At 53.3% G+C, this 18,595-nt stretch overlaps 1 protein-coding gene across 10 annotated transcripts in view; it reads left to right on the top strand.

Moving 5' to 3' along the window:
• The window catches only part of LOC147113198 (uncharacterized), a 337,266-nt gene that overhangs the window by 299,142 nt on the left and 19,529 nt on the right, over positions 1-18,595 (top strand). For 9 of the 10 annotated variants that reach the window (XM_085998113.1, XM_085998114.1, XM_085998109.1 and 6 more), the window contains 3 exons: positions 5,245-5,330; positions 7,788-7,863; positions 16,441-16,652. In XM_085998113.1, the coding sequence (XP_085854239.1) occupies positions 5,245-5,330; positions 7,788-7,863; positions 16,441-16,652 (374 nt within the window). The remainder of the gene's footprint in view (positions 1-5,244; positions 5,331-7,787; positions 7,864-16,440; positions 16,653-18,595) is intronic. The other variant, XR_015079637.1, reaches the window with a different exon arrangement.

Genomic DNA, 18,595 nt, shown 5'->3' with positions numbered 1-18,595 from the left:
ACGCTGTGAGACCTTACCTGGTCTCTGGGGACCTTTATACCCCGCTCTGCCGCTCAGGTTTCCCGCTGACGCTGTGAGACCTTACCTGGTCTCTGGGGACTTTTATACCCCGCTCTGTCGTTCAGGTTTCCCGCCGACACTGTGAGACCTTACCTTGTCTCTGGGGACTTTTATACCCCGCTCTGTCGCTCAGGATTCCCGCCGACGCTGTGAGACCTTACCTGGTCTCTGGGGACCTTTATACCCCGCTCTGCCGCTCAGGTTTCCCGCTGACGCTGTGAGACCTTACCTTGTCTCTGGGGACTTTTATACCCCGCTCTGCCGTTCAGGTTTCCCGCTGACGCTGTGAGACCTTACCTGGTCTCTGGGGACTTTTATACCCCGCTCTGCCGCTCAGGTTTCCCGCTGACGCTGTGAGACCTTACCTGGTCTCTGGGGACCTTTATACCCCGCTCTGCCGCTCAGGTTTCCCGCTGACGCTGTGAGACCTTACCTGGTCTCTGGGGACTTTTATACCCCGCTCTGTCGCTCAGGATTCCCGCCGACGCTGTGAGACCTTACCTGGTCTCTGGGGACCTTTATACCCCGCTCTGCCGCTCAGGTTTCCCGCCGACGCTGTGAGACCTTACCTGGTCTCTGGGGACCTTTATACCCCGCTCTGCCGCTCAGGTTTCCCGCTGACGCTGTGAGACCTTACCTTGTCTCTGGGGACTTTTATACCCCGCTCTGCCGTTCAGGTTTCCCGCTGACGCTGTGAGACCTTACCTGGTCTCTGGGGACCTTTATACCCCGCTCTGCCGCTCAGGTTTCCCGCTGACGCTGTGAGGCCTTACCTGGTCTCTGGGGACCTTTATACCCCGCTCTGCCGCTCAGGTTTCCCGCCGACGCTGTGAGGCCTTACCTGGTCTCTGGGGACCTTTATACCCCGCTCTGCCGCTCAGGTTTCCCGCTGACGCTGTGAGACCATATCTGGTCTCTGGGGACTTTTATACCCCGCTCTGCCGCTCAGGTTTCCCGCTGACGCTGTGAGGCCTTACCTGGTCTCTGGGGACCTTTATACCCCGCTCTGCCGCTCAGGTTTCCCGCCGACGCTGTGAGGCCTTACCTGGTCTCTGGGGACCTTTATACCCCGCTCTGCCGCTCAGGTTTCCCGCTGACGCTGTGAGACCTTACCTGGTCTCTGGGGACCTTTATACCCCGCTCTGCCGCTCAGGTTTCCCGCTGACGCTGTGAGACCTTACCTGGTCTCTGGGCCTTTTATACCCCGCTCTGCCGCTCAGGATTCCCACCGACACTGTGAGACCTTACCTGGTCTCTGGGGACCTTTATACCCCGCTCTGCCGCTCAGGTTTCCCGCTGACGCTGTGAGACCTTACCTGGTCTCTGGGCCTTTTATACCCCGCTCTGCCGTTCAGGTTTCCCGCTGACGCTGTGAGGCCTTACCTGGTCTCTGGGGACCTTTATACCCCGCTCTGCCGCTCAGGTTTCCCGCCGACGCTGTGAGGCCTTACCTGGTCTCTGGGGACTTTTATACCCCGCTCTGCCGCTCAGGTTTCCCGCCGACGCTGTGAGACCTTACCTGGTCTCTGGGGACCTTTATACCCCGCTCTGCCGCTCAGGTTTCCCGCTGACGCTGTGAGACCTTACCTTGTCTCTGGGGACTTTTATACCCCGCTCTGCCGTTCAGGTTTCCCGCCGACACTGTGAGACCTTACCTTGTCTCTGGGGACCTTTATACCCCGCTCTGCCGCTCAGGTTTCCCGCTGACGCTGTGAGACCTTACCTTGTCTCTGGGGACTTTTATACCCCGCTCTGCCGCTCAGGTTTCCCGCCGACGCTGTGAGGCCTTACCTGGTCTCTGGGGACTTTTATACCCCGCTCTGCCGTTCAGGTTTCCCGCTGACGCTGTGAGACCTTACCTGGTCTCTGGGGACCTTTATACCCCGCTCTGCCGCTCAGGTTTCCCGCTGACGCTGTGAGGCCTTACCTGGTCTCTGGGGACCTTTATACCCCGCTCTGCCGCTCAGGTTTCCCGCCGACGCTGTGAGGCCTTACCTGGTCTCTGAGGACCTTTATACCCCGCTCTGCCGCTCAGGTTTCCCGCTGACGCTGTGAGACCTTACCTGGTCTCTGGGGACCTTTATACCCCGCTCTGCCGCTCAGGTTTCCCGCTGACGCTGTGAGACCTTACCTGGTCTCTGGGGACCTTTATACCCCGCTCTGCCGCTCAGGTTTCCCGCCGACGCTGTGAGACCTTACCTGGTCTCTGGGGACCTTTATACCCCGCTCTGCCGCTCAGGTTTCCCGCTGACGCTGTGAGACCTTACCTGGTCTCTGGGGACCTTTATACCCCGCTCTGCCGCTCAGGTTTCCCGCTGACGCTGTGAGACCTTACCTGGTCTCTGGGGACTTTTATACCCCGCTCTGTCGTTCAGGTTTCCCGCCGACACTGTGAGACCTTACCTTGTCTCTGGGGACTTTTATACCCCGCTCTGTCGCTCAGGATTCCCGCCGACGCTGTGAGACCTTACCTGGTCTCTCGGGACCTTTATAGCCCCGCTCTGCCGCTCAGGTTTCCCGCCGACGCTGTGAGACCTTACCTGGTCTCTGGGGACCTTTATACCCCGCTCTGCCGCTCAGGTTTCCCGCTGACGCTGTGAGACCTTACCTTGTCTCTGGGGACTTTTATACCCCGCTCTGCCGTTCAGGTTTCCCGCTGACGCTGTGAGACCTTACCTGGTCTCTGGGGACCTTTATACCCCGCTCTGCCGCTCAGGTTTCCCGCTGACGCTGTGAGGCCTTACCTGGTCTCTGGGGACCTTTATACCCCGCTCTGCCGCTCAGGTTTCCCGCCGACGCTGTGAGGCCTTACCTGGTCTCTGGGGACCTTTATACCCCGCTCTGCCGCTCAGGTTTCCCGCTGACGCTGTGAGACCTTACCTGGTCTCTGGGGACCTTTATACCCCGCTCTGCCGCTCAGGTTTCCCGCTGACGCTGTGAGACCATATCTGGTCTCTGGGGACTTTTATACCCCGCTCTGCCGTTCAGGTTTCCCGCCGACGCTGTGAGGCCTTACCTGGTCTCTGGGGACCTTTATACCCCGCTCTGCCGCTCAGGTTTCCCGCTGACGCTGTGAGGCCTTACCTGGTCTCTGGGGACCTTTATACCCCGCTCTGCCGCTCAGGTTTCCCGCTGACGCTGTGAGACCTTACCTGGTCTCTGGGGACTTTTATACCCCGCTCTGCCGTTCAGGTTTCCCGCCGACGCTGTGAGGCCTTACCTGGTCTCTGGGGACCTTTATACCCCGCTCTGCCGCTCAGGTTTCCCGCTGACGCTGTGAGGCCTTACCTGGTCTCTGGGGACCTTTATACCCCGCTCTGCCGCTCAGGTTTCCCGCCGACGCTGTGAGGCCTTACCTGGTCTCTGGGACTTTTATACCCCGCTCTGCCGCTCAGGTTTCCCGCTGACGCTGTGAGACCTTACCTGGTCTCTGGGACTTTTATACCCCGCTCTGCCGCTCAGGTTTCCCGCTGACGCTGTGAGACCTTACCTGGTCTCTGGGACTTTTATACCCCGCTCTGCCGCTCAGGTTTCCCGCTGACGCTGTGAGACCTTACCTGGTCTCTGGGGACTTTTATACCCCGCTCTGCCGCTCAGGTTTCCCGCTGACGCTGTGAGACCTTACCTGGTCTCTGGGGACCTTTATACCCCGCTCTGCCGCTCAGGTTTCCCGCTGACGCTGTGAGACCTTACCTGGTCTCTGGGGACCTTTATACACCGCTCTGCCGTTCAGGTTTCCCGCCGACGCTGTGAGACCTTACCTGGTCTCTGGGGACTTTTATACACCGCTCTGCCGTTCAGGTTTCCCGCCGACGCTGTGAGGCCTTACCTGGTCTCTGGGGACTTTTATACACCGCTCTGCCGTTCAGGTTTCCCGCCGACGCTGTGAGACCTTACCTGGTCTCTGGGGACTTTTATACACCGCTCTGCCGTTCAGGTTTCCCGCCGACGCTGTGAGACCTTACCTGGTCTCTGGGGACTTTTATACCCCGCTCTGCCGCTCAGGTTTCCCGCCGACACTGTGAGACCTTACCTGGTCTCTGGGACTTTTATACCCCGCTCTGCCGCTCAGGTTTCCCGCCGACGCTGTGAGACCTTACCTGGTCTCTGGGGACTTTTATACCCCGCTCTGCCGCTCAGGTTTCCCGCCGACACTGTGAGGCCTTACCTGGTCTCTGGGGACTTTTATACCCCGCTCTGCCGCTCAGGATTCCTGCCGACGCTGTGAGGCCTTACCTGGTCTCTGGGGACTTTTATACCCCACTCTGCCGCTCAGGTTTCCCGCCGACGCTGTGAGACCTTACCTGGTCTCTGGGGACTTTTATACCCCGCTCTGCCGCTCAGGTTTCCCGCCGACGCTGTGAGGCCTTACCTGGTCTCTGGGGACTTTTATACCCCGCTCTGCCGCTCAGGTTTCCCGCCGACGCTGTGAGGCCTTACCTGGTCTCTGGGGACTTTTATACCCCGCTCTGCCGCTCAGGTTTCCCGCCGACGCTGTGATTGGGTCGATTGGGTTTGTACTCGCTGGAGTTTAGAAGAATGAGAGGGGATCTCATTGAAACTTATAAAATTCTGACAGGACTGGACAGACTAGATGCAGGAAGGATGTTCCCGATGGTCGGGGAGTCCAGAACCAGGGGTCACAGTCTAAGGATAAGGGGTAAGCCATTTAGGACAGAGATGAGGAGGAATTTCTTCACCCAGAGAGTGGTGAACCTGTGGAATTCTCTACCACAGAAGGCAGTGGAGGCCAATTCATTAAATATATTCAAGAAGGAGTTGGATATATTTCACAGAATCACAGAATCACAGAAACCCCACAGTGCAGATAGAGGCCATTTCGGCCCATCGAGCCTGCACCGACACATATCCCACCCGATCCCCGTAACCCCTACACCAACACAAATCCCACCCTATCCCCGTAGCCCCACGTATTTAATCCCCCTAACACTAAGGGTCAATTTATCATAGCCAATCAACCTAACCCGCATTATTTCTTAAGGCTAAAGGGATCAAGGGATATGGGGAGAAGGCAGGGACCGGGTACTGAATTTGGATGATCAGCCATGATCGCATTGAATGGCGGAGCAGGCTCGAGGGGCCGAATGGCCTACTCCTGCTCCTGTCTTCTATGTTTCTATGTTTCTATCCATGGTGTGTCTTTCTTCCTCACCCCCTGTGCAGGCTCCGGGACGGCTCCGAGTATTTACTGTGCGCCCCCTCAACACCGGCCATGCAGGAGTGGATTCGGAAAATCCAGGCTAATGCAGGTAAGCGAGGAAATGGCAGGGTCGACCCGCTACTTTCAACCAGAGTGCGGAGGAGGGCGAGATGAGTTCGAATCATAGAAGAGTACAGCACAGCAGGAGGCCATTCAACCCATCTTTGAAAGAGCTATCCAATCAGTCTCACTTCCCGCTCTTTCCCCGTATCCCTGCAAATTCTCAACTTCAAGTATTTCTCCAATTCCCTTTTGAAAGTTTCTATTGAATCTGCTTCCACCGCCCTTTCAGGCAGCGCGTTCCAGATCACAACTCGCTGGGTGATGAAATCTTTCCCCTTCTGCCTCCTGGTTGAAAGGAAGGAAGCCGACAGTGTATTGATTTCTTTGTGGGTTCAATGACGAGACATTTATGAAAGAGAATGTCTTTTAATCTAAAGTCTGTTCAACTCTTTATTCAGCATTACAGGAGACACCATGCTAGTGATCCATCTACAACGAAACTGAAACTAAACTAAACTACCTTGCTTGTCTCTGTCACATGCCCTCTGCTGGTCAGGCACAAGCAATCAATACATGCAAACATGCTGGTAAGGCATCATAATCAAACAGGCAAATACCATCTCTATTTGCTAATATCATTACAGACAGTGCAGATTGTCACCAGGCCTAAAGGCAGGGCTTGCACCAAGCAAGGGTTCGGAAACCCCGCGGCCAAGCGCTCACCTCCCACCAGGGCAAGTTGGGCAATTGGATTCAATAAATCTGGTCCTTTGTGGGCTGCCATCAGAGAATGACCATGAACTCTGCCAGGTAGCGGGTGTAGGTTCAGGTCTCACTCCACAGACTACAGCTCAAAAATCGAGGCTCACAGTCCCAGTGCAGTACTGAGGGAGTGCTGCACTGTCGGAGGGGCAGTACTGAGGGAGCGCTGCACTGTCGGAGGGGCAGTACTGAGGGAGTGCTGCACTGTCGGAGGGGCAGTACTGAGGGAGCGCTGCACTGTCGGAGGGGCAGTACTGAGGGAGCGCTGCACTGTCGGAGGGACAGTACTGAGGGAGTGCTGCACTGTCGGAGGGACAGTACTGAGGGAGTGCTGCACTGTCGGAGGGGCAGTACTGAGGGAGCGCTGCACTGTCGGAGGGGCAGTACTGAGGGAGCGCTGCACTGTCGGAGGGGCAGTACTGAGGGAGCGCTGCACTGTCGTAGGTACAGTACTGAGGGAGCGCTGCAGTCGGAGGGTCAGTACTGAGGGAGCGCTGCACTGTCAGAGGGGCAGTACTGAGGGAGCGCTGCACTGTCGGAGGGGCAGTACTGAGGGAGCGCTGCACTGTCGTAGGTACAGTACTGAGGGAGCGCTGCAGTCGGAGGGTCAGTACTGAGGGAGCGCTGCACTGTCGGAGGGGCAGTACTGAGGGAGCGCTGCACTGTCGGAGGGGCAGTACTGAGGGAGCGCTGCACTGTCGGAGGGGCAGTACTGAGGGAGCGTTGCACTGTCGGAGGGGCAGTACTGAGGGAGCGCTGCACTGTCGGAGGGGCAGTACTGAGGGAGCGCTGCACTGTCGGAGGGGCAGTACTGAGGGAGCGCTGCACTGTCAGAGGGGCAGTACTGAGGGAGCGCTGCACTGTCGGAGGGTCAGTACTGAGGGAGCGCTGTACTGTCGGAGCGGCAGTACTGAGGGAGCGCCACAGTGTCAGAGGGGCAGTACTGAGGGAGCACCGCACTGTCGGAGGGTCAGTACTGAGGGAGTGCTGCACTGTCGGAGGGGCAGTACTGAGGGAGCGCTGCACTGTCGGAGTGGCAGTACTGAGGGAGTGCTGCACTGTCGGAGGGACAGTACTGAGGGAGCACTGCACTGTTGGAGGGGCAGTACTGAGGGAGTGCTGCACTGTCGGAGGGACAGTACTGAGGGAGCACTGCACTGTTGGAGGGGCAGTACTGAGGGAGTGCTGCACTGTCGGAGGGGCAGTACTGAGGGAGCGCTGCACTGTCGGAGAGGCAGGACTGAGGGAGCGCCGCAGTGTCGGAGGGGCAGTACTGAGGGAGTGCTGCACTGTCGGAGGTGCCGTCTTTCGGATGAAACGTGACTCCGAGGTCCCGTCTGCTCTCTCAGGTGGACGTCAAAGATCCCACGAGACTATTTCGAAGAAGAGCAGGGGAGTTCTCCCCGGTGTCCTGGCCAATATTTATCCCTCAATCAACATCACTAAAACAGATTATCTGATTATTATCACATTGCTGTTTGTGGGATCTTGCTGTGCACAATGAGGCTGCCGGTTTTCCTACATTACAACAGTGACTACACTTCAAAAAGTACTTCATTGGCTGTAAAGCGCCTTGGGACGTCCGGTGGTTGTGAAAGACGCTACAGAAATGCACGTCTTTCTTCCTGTCTAACTACTGGTTACCAGCATTGCCCACATGCCCAGAATAGACAACAGAGGGTCGGGCAGCAGGTAGACTGTGCAGTGATACTAACACGTGGCTCCTCTCTTCTACCTGCAGGTGTGAGCGAGAAGGACCCCTTCCATCCACTGCAGTACCAGCACCCGCTGAGCGGGCAAGTGATGCCAGCCTCACTGTGAGTCCTCTGCTTCACATAACAGAATAACAGAGCGAAACCGCATAGAGAGAGAGACAGAAATAAAAACCGAGAATGCTGCAGATACTCAGCAGGTCAGGCAGCATCTGTGGAGCGAGAAAGCGAGTTCACGGTTCAGGTCGATGACCCTTCGTCAGTTCAGACCAAAGACCTCGACCTGAACCGTGAACTCGCTTTCTCGCTCCACAGATGCTGCCTGACCTGCTGAGTATCTGCAGCATTCTCGGTTTTTATTTCAGATTTCCAGCATCTGCAGTAATTTCTTTTTGTAAAGAGAGAGAGAGACTAGTGCAGAGGGAGAGAGGGAATCCATTACACAGAGAGGGAGAGGAAACATTATAGAGAGGTGAAATATTACAGAGAGGGAGTGCAGCACTGTCGGAGGGCCAGTACTGAGGGAGCGCTGCACTGCCGGAGGGTCAGTACTGAGGGAGTGCAGCACTGTCGGACGGCCAGTACTGAGGGAGCGCTGCAGTGTCGGAGGGTCAGTACTGAGGGAGTGCAGCACTGTCGGACGGCCAGTACTGAGGGAGCGCTGCACTGCCGGAGGGTCAGTACTGAGGGAGCGCTGCACTGCCGGAGGGTCAGTACTGAGGGAGTGCTGCAATGCCGGAGGGTCAGTACTGAGGGAGTGCTGCAATGTCGGAGGGTCAGTACTGAGGGAGCACTGCACTGTCGGAGGGTCAGTACTGAGGGAGTGCTGCACTGTCGGAGGGCCAGTACTGAGGGAGCGCTGCACTGTCGGAGGGCCAGTACTGAGGGAGCGCTGCACTGCCGGAGGGTCAGTACTGAGGGAGTGCTGCAATGTCGGAGGGTCAGTACTAAGGGAGCGCTGCACTGTCGGAGGGTCAGTACTGAGGGAGTGCTGCACTGTCGGAGGGTCAGTACTGAGGGAGCGCTGCACTGTCGGAGGGCCAGTACTGAGGGAGCGCTGCACTGCCGGAGGGTCAGTACTGAGGGAGTGCAGCACTGTCGGACGGCCAGTACTGAGGGAGCGCTGCAGTGTCGGAGGGTCAGTACTGAGGGAGTGCAGCACTGTCGGACGGCCAGTACTGAGGGAGCGCTGCACTGCCGGAGGGTCAGTACTGAGGGAGTGCTGCAATGCCGGAGGGTCAGTACTGAGGGAGTGCTGCAATGTCGGAGGGTCAGTACTGAGGGAGCACTGCACTGTCGGAGGGTCAGTACTGAGGGAGCGCTGCACTGTCGGAGGGTCAGTACTGAGGGAGTGCTGCACTGTCGGAGGGCCAGTACTGAGGGAGCGCTGCACTGTCGGAGGGCCAGTACTGAGGGAGCACTGCACTGTCGGAGGGTCAGTACTGAGGGAGTGCTGCACTGTCGGAGGGCCAGTACTGAGGGAGCGCTGCACTGTCGGAGGGCCAGTACTGAGGGAGCGCTGCACTGCCGAAGGGTCAGTACTGAGGGAGTGCTGCAATGTCGGAGGGTCAGTACTGAGGGAGCGCTGCACTGTCGGAGGGTCAGTACTGAGGGAGTGCTGCACTGTCGGAGGGTCAGTACTGAGGGAGCGCTGCACTGTCGGAGGGCCAGTACTGAGGGAGTGCTGCACTGTCTGAGAGGCAGTACTGAGGGAGTGCTCCACTGTAGGAGGGGCAGTACTGAGGGAGTGCTGCACTGTCGGAGGGGCAGTACTGAGGGAGTGCTGCACTGTCGGAGGGCCAGTACTGAGGGAGCGCTGCACTGCCGGAGGGTCAGTACTGAGGGAGTGCTGCAATGTCGGAGGGTCAGTACTGAGGGAGCGCTGCACTGTCGGAGGGTCAGTACTGAGGGAGCGCTGCACTGTCGGAGGGTCAGTACTGAGGGAGTGCTGCACTGTGGGAGGGTCAGTACTGAGGGAGGGCTGCACTGTCGGAGGGGCAGTACTGAGGGAGGGCTGCACTGTCAGAGGGGCAGTACTGTGGGAGTGCAGCACTGTCGGAGGGCCAGTACTGAGGGAGCGCTGCACTGCCGGAGGGTCAGTACTGAGGGAGTGCTGCAATGTCAGAGGGTCAGTACTGAGGGAGCGCTGCACTGTCAGAGGGGCAGTACTGAGTGGGTGCTGCACTCTCGGAGGAGCAGTACTGAGGGAGCACTGCTCTGTCGGAGGGTCAGTATTGAGGGAGTACTGCTCCGTTGGAGGGGCAGTACTGAGGGAGTGTTGCACCGTCGGAGGGGCAATACTGAGGGAGTGTTGCACCGTCGGAGGGGCAATACTGAGGGAGTGCTGCACCTTTGGAGGGTCAGTACTGATGGAGCGCTGCACTGTCGGAGGGGCAGTACTGAGGGAGTGCTGCACTGTCAGAGGGGCAATACTGAGGGAGCGTTGCACTGTCGGAGGGGCAGTACTGAGGGAGCGCTGCACTGTCAGAGGGGCAGTACTGAGGGAGCGCTGCACTGTCAGAGGGGCAATACTGAGGGAGCGCTGCACTGTCAGAGGGTCAGTACTGAGGGAGCGCTGCACTGTCGAGGGGCAGTACTGAGGGAGTGCGGCACTGTCGGAAGGTCAGTACTGAGGGAGTGCTGCCATGTCGGAGGGTCAGTACTGAGGGAGGACTGCACTGTCGGAGGGTCAGTACTGAGAAAGCGCTGCATTGTCGGAGGGTCAGTACTGAGGGAGCGCAGCACTGTCAGAGAGGCAGTACTGAGTGGGTGCTGTACTCTCGGAGGAGCAGTACTGAGGGAGCGCTGCTCTGTCGGAGGGTCAGTATTGAGGGAGTACTGCTCCGTTGGAGGGGCAGCACTGAGGGAGTGCTGCACCTTTGGAGGGTCAGGACTGAGGGAGCGCTGCACTGTCGGAGGATCAGTACTGAGGGAGCGCTGCACTGTCGGAGGGGCGGTACCGAGGGAGTGCTGCACTGTCAGAGGGGCAGTGAAATAAAGAATAGATTTGCCTTTCTAATCTAGGCTTTATTAACTTTAAAAACCCAGTAGCACATCTTTCAACACCAGTCTCCAACAATGACTAGAGAGAACTGAATTTAAGATGGCCACCACAAATCACCTGACATCCACTACCAATGAGTTTACAGCATATATCTCAAGGTAGAAACAAACAACCAATTACAATACTTCTTACTAATACAGAGAACAACCACCCCATTCACCAATCACAATACTTCTTATTAAACATAGGAAATAATCACCACATTCACCCCTCCTTTTAAAACATGCTCCAACCTAAATAACCTTTACAATTTATAATTAATTTATTTACAACTAAAATACAAATATAATATTTCAACAACTTTAAAACATTACTATCAATTTAAAAGTCCATTTTCAATCGGTCGACCGGATATCTTGTTCGTGTCGACCTTCTTAACCTTGGTGAAATTCCTTGCCCTCCCACACCAGGAGACACCGAAGTATCTTCTGCAGGAAGGCTATCCATATCCCGATTATCAACAGTTTCCGGATTGGAAATCCCATCAGGAAGTAAACTAGGACGGTCATGAACATCCATCAAAGGCTGACTAATAGAAGTATAATTATCTGCAATAGGATTGGGAACATTCGTAGTATCTATAACAACATCCACATTATCTGAATCATGACTATTATTAGTATCCTCGGAAGAGGGCTGGCCACCACAAGGAGCCAAGTCTTTAATTGAAACAGTACTTTCTTTCCCATCTTGGAATCGAATATGAGCATATTGGGAATTTGCCTCCAACAGCTCCACCTCCTCCACTAAAGGATCATATTTTGACAATCTAACATGGCGTCGAAGCAGCACAGGTCCCTGCATAGTAAGCCATGAAGGTACGGAATATCCTGTAGTAGATCTCCGCGGGTAATTAAAGAGCCTTTCATGGGGAGTCACATTAGTAGCCGTTGAAAGCAATGATCTAATGGAATGCAGGGCATCAGGCAGTACCATTTCCCACTGTGTATTCTTAAGATTCCGGGATGTCAAAGCCAACATAACTGCCTTCCAGATCACCCCATTGTATCGTTCGCACTGTCCATTACCCTGGGGGTTATACGGGGTAGTTCTACTAGTAGAAATTCCCCGACTCTGAAGGTATTCCTTCAACTGGGAAGACATAAAAGAACTTCCTTGATCCGAATGGATATACGCAGGCATCCCAAAGATGACAAAAAGTTGAGTCAGACATTTGATAACTGTAGCAGCTGATACATCTGCGCAAGGAAAAGCAAAAGGAAACCTTGAAAACTCATCCACAACAGTAAATATGTATCGATTTTGAGTCGTTGAAGGAAGAGGCCCCTTAAAATCAACGCTCAAACGTTCAAAAGGAGAAGTAGCCTTTATAAGATGAGCTCGTTGAGGCTTAAAGAAATTCGGTTTACACCGAGCACAGATAGAACATGATGAAGTCATCCGCTTGACGTCTTCAACTGAAAAGGGCAAATTCTTACTGCGTACGAAGTGTATCATCCTCGTAACCCCAGGATGACATAAAGCATTGTGAAGATTAATAAGCGTATCTCCGTGAATCACAGAACAATAAGCCCTCGACAGTGCATCAGCAGCAACATTATCCTTCCCCGGACGATAAACTATATCAAAATGGTAACATGCCAACTCAATCCTCCACCTCATTATTTTATCATTTTTGATCTTTCCAAAATGTTTAACATCAAACATAAAGGACACAGATTTTTGATCGGTTACCAGCGTGAAATGTCGCCCCGATAAATAATGTCTCCATTTACGCAGTGCTTCTACTATTGCATATGCCTCTTTCTCTATTGAAGAATGCCTTTTTTCACTATTGTTCAAAGTACGTGAGAAAAAGGCCACAGGTCTTCCATTTTGGTTCAGAGTAGCCCCAATTGCAAAATCAGAAGCATCCGTCTCAATCACAAAGGGAACCTGCTCATCAATAGAATGCACAACTGCTCCTAGGATATCCTTTTTAAATTTATCAAAACATGTCCTGGCCTCCCATGATAGAGGATATGTCGTAACCCGTATAAGGGGCCGGATCTTCTGCGAAAAGTTTGCAATCCAATTAGAATAGTAAGAAAACAGTCCAACAACTCGTTGCAAAGCCTTAGAATTAGTAGGATAAGGTAAATCGATCAATGGTCGCAGACGTTCTGGATCTGGTTTAATCTTATTTCCCGAGATAATATACCCCAGTAGATTTACCTCAGTAGTCGAAAAGATACACTTCTCTTTATTAAAAGTTAAACCAACTTTTTCCGCAGCTTGAAGGAATCTTTCTAAATTAGAATCATGCTCCACCCTTGATTTACCACACACTGTGATATCATCTAAATATGAAAAGGTGTCAGAGAGAGAGTTATCACTTATAAAAGCATCCATTGCCCGTTGAAAACAAGCAACACCATTAGTAACACCAAATGGTATTCGGCAAAACTGATACAGCTTTCCACCAGCCTCAAAGGCTGTATATGGTTGATCCCTCTTAACAATAGGAATCTGATGATAAGCACCCTTTAAATCAATAGTGCTAAAAAACTTATACTGAGATACTTTGTTGATAAGCTCATCAATCTTAGGCAAAGGGTACGCATCAAATTGAGTATACCTATTAATAGTTTGAGAGTAGTCTATCACCATTTGTTTCTTATGCCTCTCGTTAGTGGTGACAACTACCTGAGCCCGCCAAGGCGAACAACTAGGTTCAATGATTCCTTCCAATAAAAGACGTTGGACTTCAGAATTAATAAATTCTCTATCCTGACTGCTATACCTTCTTGACTTGGTAGCAATTGGCTTACATTCCAGCATCAAATTGGAAAAAAGTGATAATGGAGAAATGGATAAGGAAGTTAATCCACAAATGGATAAGGGTGGCTTAGTCCCTCCAAACGAAAGACTAAGACTCTCGTGTAATTTAAGCACATCATGACCAATCAAAATATCCGCACAAAGATTAGGCAAAACAGATAGGCGTATATCAGTATACGTATTACCTAGAAGAATCAATTTCACAAGGCAACAACCAGCTACTTGTGAAGTAAGGGTCGTCTGAGCCATACACACCTGATAAGTAACAGGCAAGATTTTCAAACACTTTTCCTTCACAAACTGAAGACTTATAAAACTCTCGGTACTGCCCGTATCTATGAGAGCCTTCACTTCTAACCCATTAACTTGGGCCATAACTATAGCTTTGTTTAGGCCATGAGCAAATGCAGCAGAAATTGATGCAATAAACGCCCTCTCTACAGGTTGAATAGTCGCAGAAGAGGAGGTAATTGAACCTAATGATTTACAAACATGTGCATAATGACCTCTCTTGCCGCATTTACTACATACAGCCTCCCGGGCAGGACACTTCAAACGAGGATGCTGGACGTTCCCACAAAAATAACACTTCTGAATCCTAGAGGCAACAGCCGCCGAAGTAAAAGGTGGAGCTGTTGGAGTAGAAACTATTTCAGAATCTAGTAAACCACTCCCATTAAGTCCACCTAATTCCTTTTCGTCCGGAACTGCCGAAACCACAGTCACAGGCCGATTAGAAAGAGCATAAGAATCCGAACTTCTCTGAGCCATATCCAATGTAGAAGCTTGCTCAAAAGCACTCTTGAGATCCAAAGTCTTATTTTCTAACAACCGCTGACGAATTGATCTAGACAGTAGTCCATTAATAAAAGCATCCCGTACCGATTCTTCCTTATATTCTTCGGCCGTCACGGCTTTATAATTACAGTTAGCACCAAGGTGCCGAAGTGCTTGTAAATAAGTATCCAAAGATTCTCCCACCTGCTGCCTACGGGCAGATAGAAGGTAACATGCAAATACCTCATTCTTTGGTTTAACAAAAATCTTCTCCAATGTAGAAATAGCCAATTCATAAGTTTTACAGTCCAAAATATACTTATACACATCCGGAGCAATGTAGTTGATCAGCATATTCAGCTTATTCAGAGACTCTTGTTCCAACACACCCAAAAAGTTTGTAAATGTACAATACCAATGTTTCCATTTATCATCCACTCCTGCAGAATTAGGGTCAGCATTGAATCGTTCCGGTTGAAGATATCGCTCCATTCTGATAAAAAGTTAATAAATTGAAATAAAGAATAGATTTGCCTTTCTAATCTAGGCTTTATTAACTTTAAAAACCCAGTAGCACATCTTTCAACACCAGTCTCCAACAATGACTAGAGAGAACTGAATTTAAGATGGCCACCACAAATCACCTGACATCCACTACCAATGAGTTTACAGCATATATCTCAAGGTAGAAACAAACAACCAATTACAATACTTCTTACTAATACAGAGAACAACCACCCCATTCACCAATCACAATACTTCTTATTAAACATAAGAAATAATCACCACAGGCAGTACTGAGGGAGCGCTGCACTGTTGGAGGGGCAGTTCTAAGGGAGTGCTGCACTGTCAGAGGGGCAGTACTGAGGGAGCGCTGCACTGTTGGAGGGGCAGTACTGAGGGAGCGCCACTCTGTCGGTGGGTCAGTACTGAGGGAGCGCCGCTCTGTCAGAGGGTCAGTACTGAGGGAGCGCTGCAGTGTCGGAGGGGCAGTACTGAGGGGGTGCTGTACTGTCGGAGGGGCAGGACTGAGGGAGTGCCGCACTGTCGGAGGGGCCATCTTTCGGATGAGACGTTGAACGAGGCCGCGTCTGCTCTCTCAGGTGGATGTAAGAGATCCCACGGCCACTATTTCAAAGTAGAGCAGGGGAGTTCTTCCTGGTGTCCTGGGGCCAATATTTGTCCCTCGATCAGCATCACAAAAAAAAATCAGATTATCTGGTCATTATCACATTGCTGTTTGTGGGAACTTGCTGTGCACAAACTGGCTGCTGCGTTTCCCATATTACAACAGTGACTCCACTTCGAAAGTACTTCATTGGCTGTGAAGGGCTTTGGGACATCCTGAGGTCACGAAAGGCGCTATAGAAATGCAAGTCTTTCTCACTTGTTTAAAAGTTTAGATTGAGTGATAAAACAATGCTTTCTGCTAAGGAGGGGTCGAGTTTATACACTTTTCAGAATCACATGTGAAATCTGACTAATGGCTCTCTCTCTGCCTTTGCCCCACTCTGCATCTGTCTGTGTCTGTCTTCCTGTCTGCGCTCTGTCTACGTTTCTGTCTGTGTCTCTGACTGTCTGTCTGTGTCTCTTCGTCTGTCTGTGTCTCTGACTCTCTGTCTGTGTCTCTTCGTCTTTCTGTGTCTCTTCGTCTGTCTGTGTCTCTTCGTCTGTCTGTGTCTCTGACTGTCTGTCTGTGTCTCTTCGTCTGTCTGTGTCTCTTCATCTGTCTGTGTCTCTTCGTCTGTCTGTGTCTCTGACTCTCTGTCTGTGTCTCTTCGTCTGTCTGTGTCTCTTCGTCTGTCTGTGTCTCTTCGTCTGTCTGTGTCTCTGACTGTCTGTCTGTGTCTCTTCGTCTGTCTGTGTCTCTGACTCTCTGTCTGTGTCTCTTCCTCTGTGTCTCTTCGTCTGTCTGTGTCTCTGACTGTCTGCCTGTGTCTGACTCTCTGTCTGTGTCCCTGCATCTGTCGTCCTGTCTATGTCTGTGCCTGTGTCTGACTCTCTGTCTGTGTCCCTGCATCTGTCATCCTGTCTATGTCTGTGCCTGTGTCTACGAGCAGGAGTAGCACAGCCTGCAGTCCCCGAGCTGCTGGCAGGAAGTGCTCCCCTCCCTGGATATCTGGCAGCTCCCAGGTGTCAGGATTCCATCAGTCGGCCTCTCCAGGGACCAGGGGAATCAGCAGCAGGAGCCCAGTCATCACCCACTCCCACAGACCTCACCGGGAGGACCAGCAGAGATCGCCTCACCACCGTGCGGACACCGGGGATGGCGGTGAGAATCACCAGTATCTTGGAGACCGGCGGGAATTGGACAAGTGGGGAGGATCAGCGAGAGGGCAGGTTATGCAGGGTAATCGGGGGGACTGGGAGCTGAATGAAGACTTGAACATTAAAACCATTCGATAGGGTCAAGAGAGAGAAACTATTTCCTCTGGTGGGGGGAGTCCAGAACAAGGGGGCAGAACCTTAAAATTAGAGCCAGGCCGTTCAGGGGTGATGTCAGGAAGCACTTCTCCACACAAAGGGTGGTGGAAATCTGGAACTCTCTCCCCCAAAAGGCAGAGGGTGCTGGGGCTCAATTGGAGCTTTCAAGAACGAGATCGATAGATTTTTGCTGGGTAAGAGTATCGAGGGATATGGAGCAAAGGTGGGTAAATGGGAATGATCTGATTGAAAGGGGGAACAGGCTTTAAGGGCTGAATGGCCTCCTCCTGTTCCTGTGTAACAGGCTCGAGGGGCTGAATGGCCTCCTCCTGTTCGTGTGTCACAGGCTCGAGGGGCTGAATGGCCTCCTCCTGTTCGTGTGTAACAGGCTCGAGGGGGCTGAATGGCCTCCTCCTGTTCCTGTGTAACAGGCTCGAGGGGCTGAATGGCCTCCTCCTGTTCGTGTGTAACAGGCTCGAGGGGCTGAATGGCCTCCTCCTGTTCGTGTGTAACAGGCTCGAGGGGGCTGAATGGCCTCCTCCTGTTCCTGTGTAACAGGCTCGAGGGGCTGAATGGCCTCCTCCTGTTCCTGTGTAACAGGCTCGAGGGGCTGAATGGGCTCCTCCTGTTCCTGTGTAACAGGCTCGAGGGGCTGAATGGCCTCCTCCTGTTCCTGTGTAACAGGCTCGAGGGGGCTGAATGGCCTCCTCCTGTTCCTGAGTAACAGGCTCGAGGGGCTGAATGGCCTCCTCCTGTTCCTGTGTAACAGGCTCGAGGGGCTGAATGGCCTCCTCCTGTTCCTGTGTAACAGGCTCGAGGGGCTGAATGGCCTCCTCCTGTTCCTGCGTAACAGGCTCGAGGGGCTGAACGGCCTCCTCCTGTTCCTGTGTAACAGGCTCGAGGGGCTGAATGGCCTCCTCCTGTTCCTGTGTAACAGGCTCGAGGGGCTGAATGGCCTCCTCCTGTTCCTCTGTAACAGGCTCGAGGGGCTGATTGGGCCACCTCCTGTTCCTGTGTAACAGGCTCGAGGGGCTGAATGGCTTGCTCCTGTTCCTGTGTAACAGGCTCGAGGGGCTGAATGGCCTCCTCCTGTTCCTGTCTAACAGGCTCAAGGGGCTGAATGGCCTCCTCCTGTTCCTGTGTAACAGGCTCGAGGGGCTGAATGGGCTCCTCCTGTTCCTGTGTAACAGGCTCGAGGGGCTGAACGGCCTCCTCCTGTTCCTGTGTAACAGGCTCGAGGGGGTTAATGGCTTGCTCCTGTTCCTGTGTAACAGGCTCGAGGGGCTGAATGGCCTCCTCCTGTTCCTGTGCAACAGGCTCGAGCGGCTGAACGGCCTCCTCCTGTTCCTGTGTTACAGGCTCGAGCGGCTGAACGGCCTCCTCCTGTACCTGTGTAACAGGCTCGAGGGGCTGAATGGCCTCCTCCTGTTCCTGTTTAACAGGCTCGAGGGGCTGAACGGCCTCCTCCTGTTCCTGTCTAACAGGCTCGAGGGGCTGAATGGCTTGCTCCTGTTCCTGTGTAACAGGCTCGAGGGGCTGAATGGCCTGCTCCTGTTCCTGTGTAAGAGGCTCGAGGGGCTGAATGGCCTCTTCCTGTTCCTGTGTAACAGGCTCGAGGGGCTGAATGGGCTCCTCTTGTTCCCGTGTAACAGGCTCGAGGGGCTGAATGGCCTCCTCCTGTTCCTGTGTAATGGGCTCGAGGGGCTGAATGGCCTCCTCCTGTTCCTGTGTAACAGGCTCAAGGGGCTGAATGGCCTCCTCCTGTTCCTGTGTAATGGGCTCGAGGGGCTG

The sequence above is a fragment of the Somniosus microcephalus genome, chromosome 9, assembly GCF_052327205.1.
Source record: "Somniosus microcephalus isolate GS21.2 chromosome 9, FLI_Smic_1.0, whole genome shotgun sequence".
Lineage (NCBI taxonomy): Eukaryota > Metazoa > Chordata > Chondrichthyes > Squaliformes > Somniosidae > Somniosus > Somniosus microcephalus.
The sequence above is the reverse complement of the archived record's forward strand: the minus strand, read 5'-3'. Positions and strand labels throughout refer to the sequence as shown.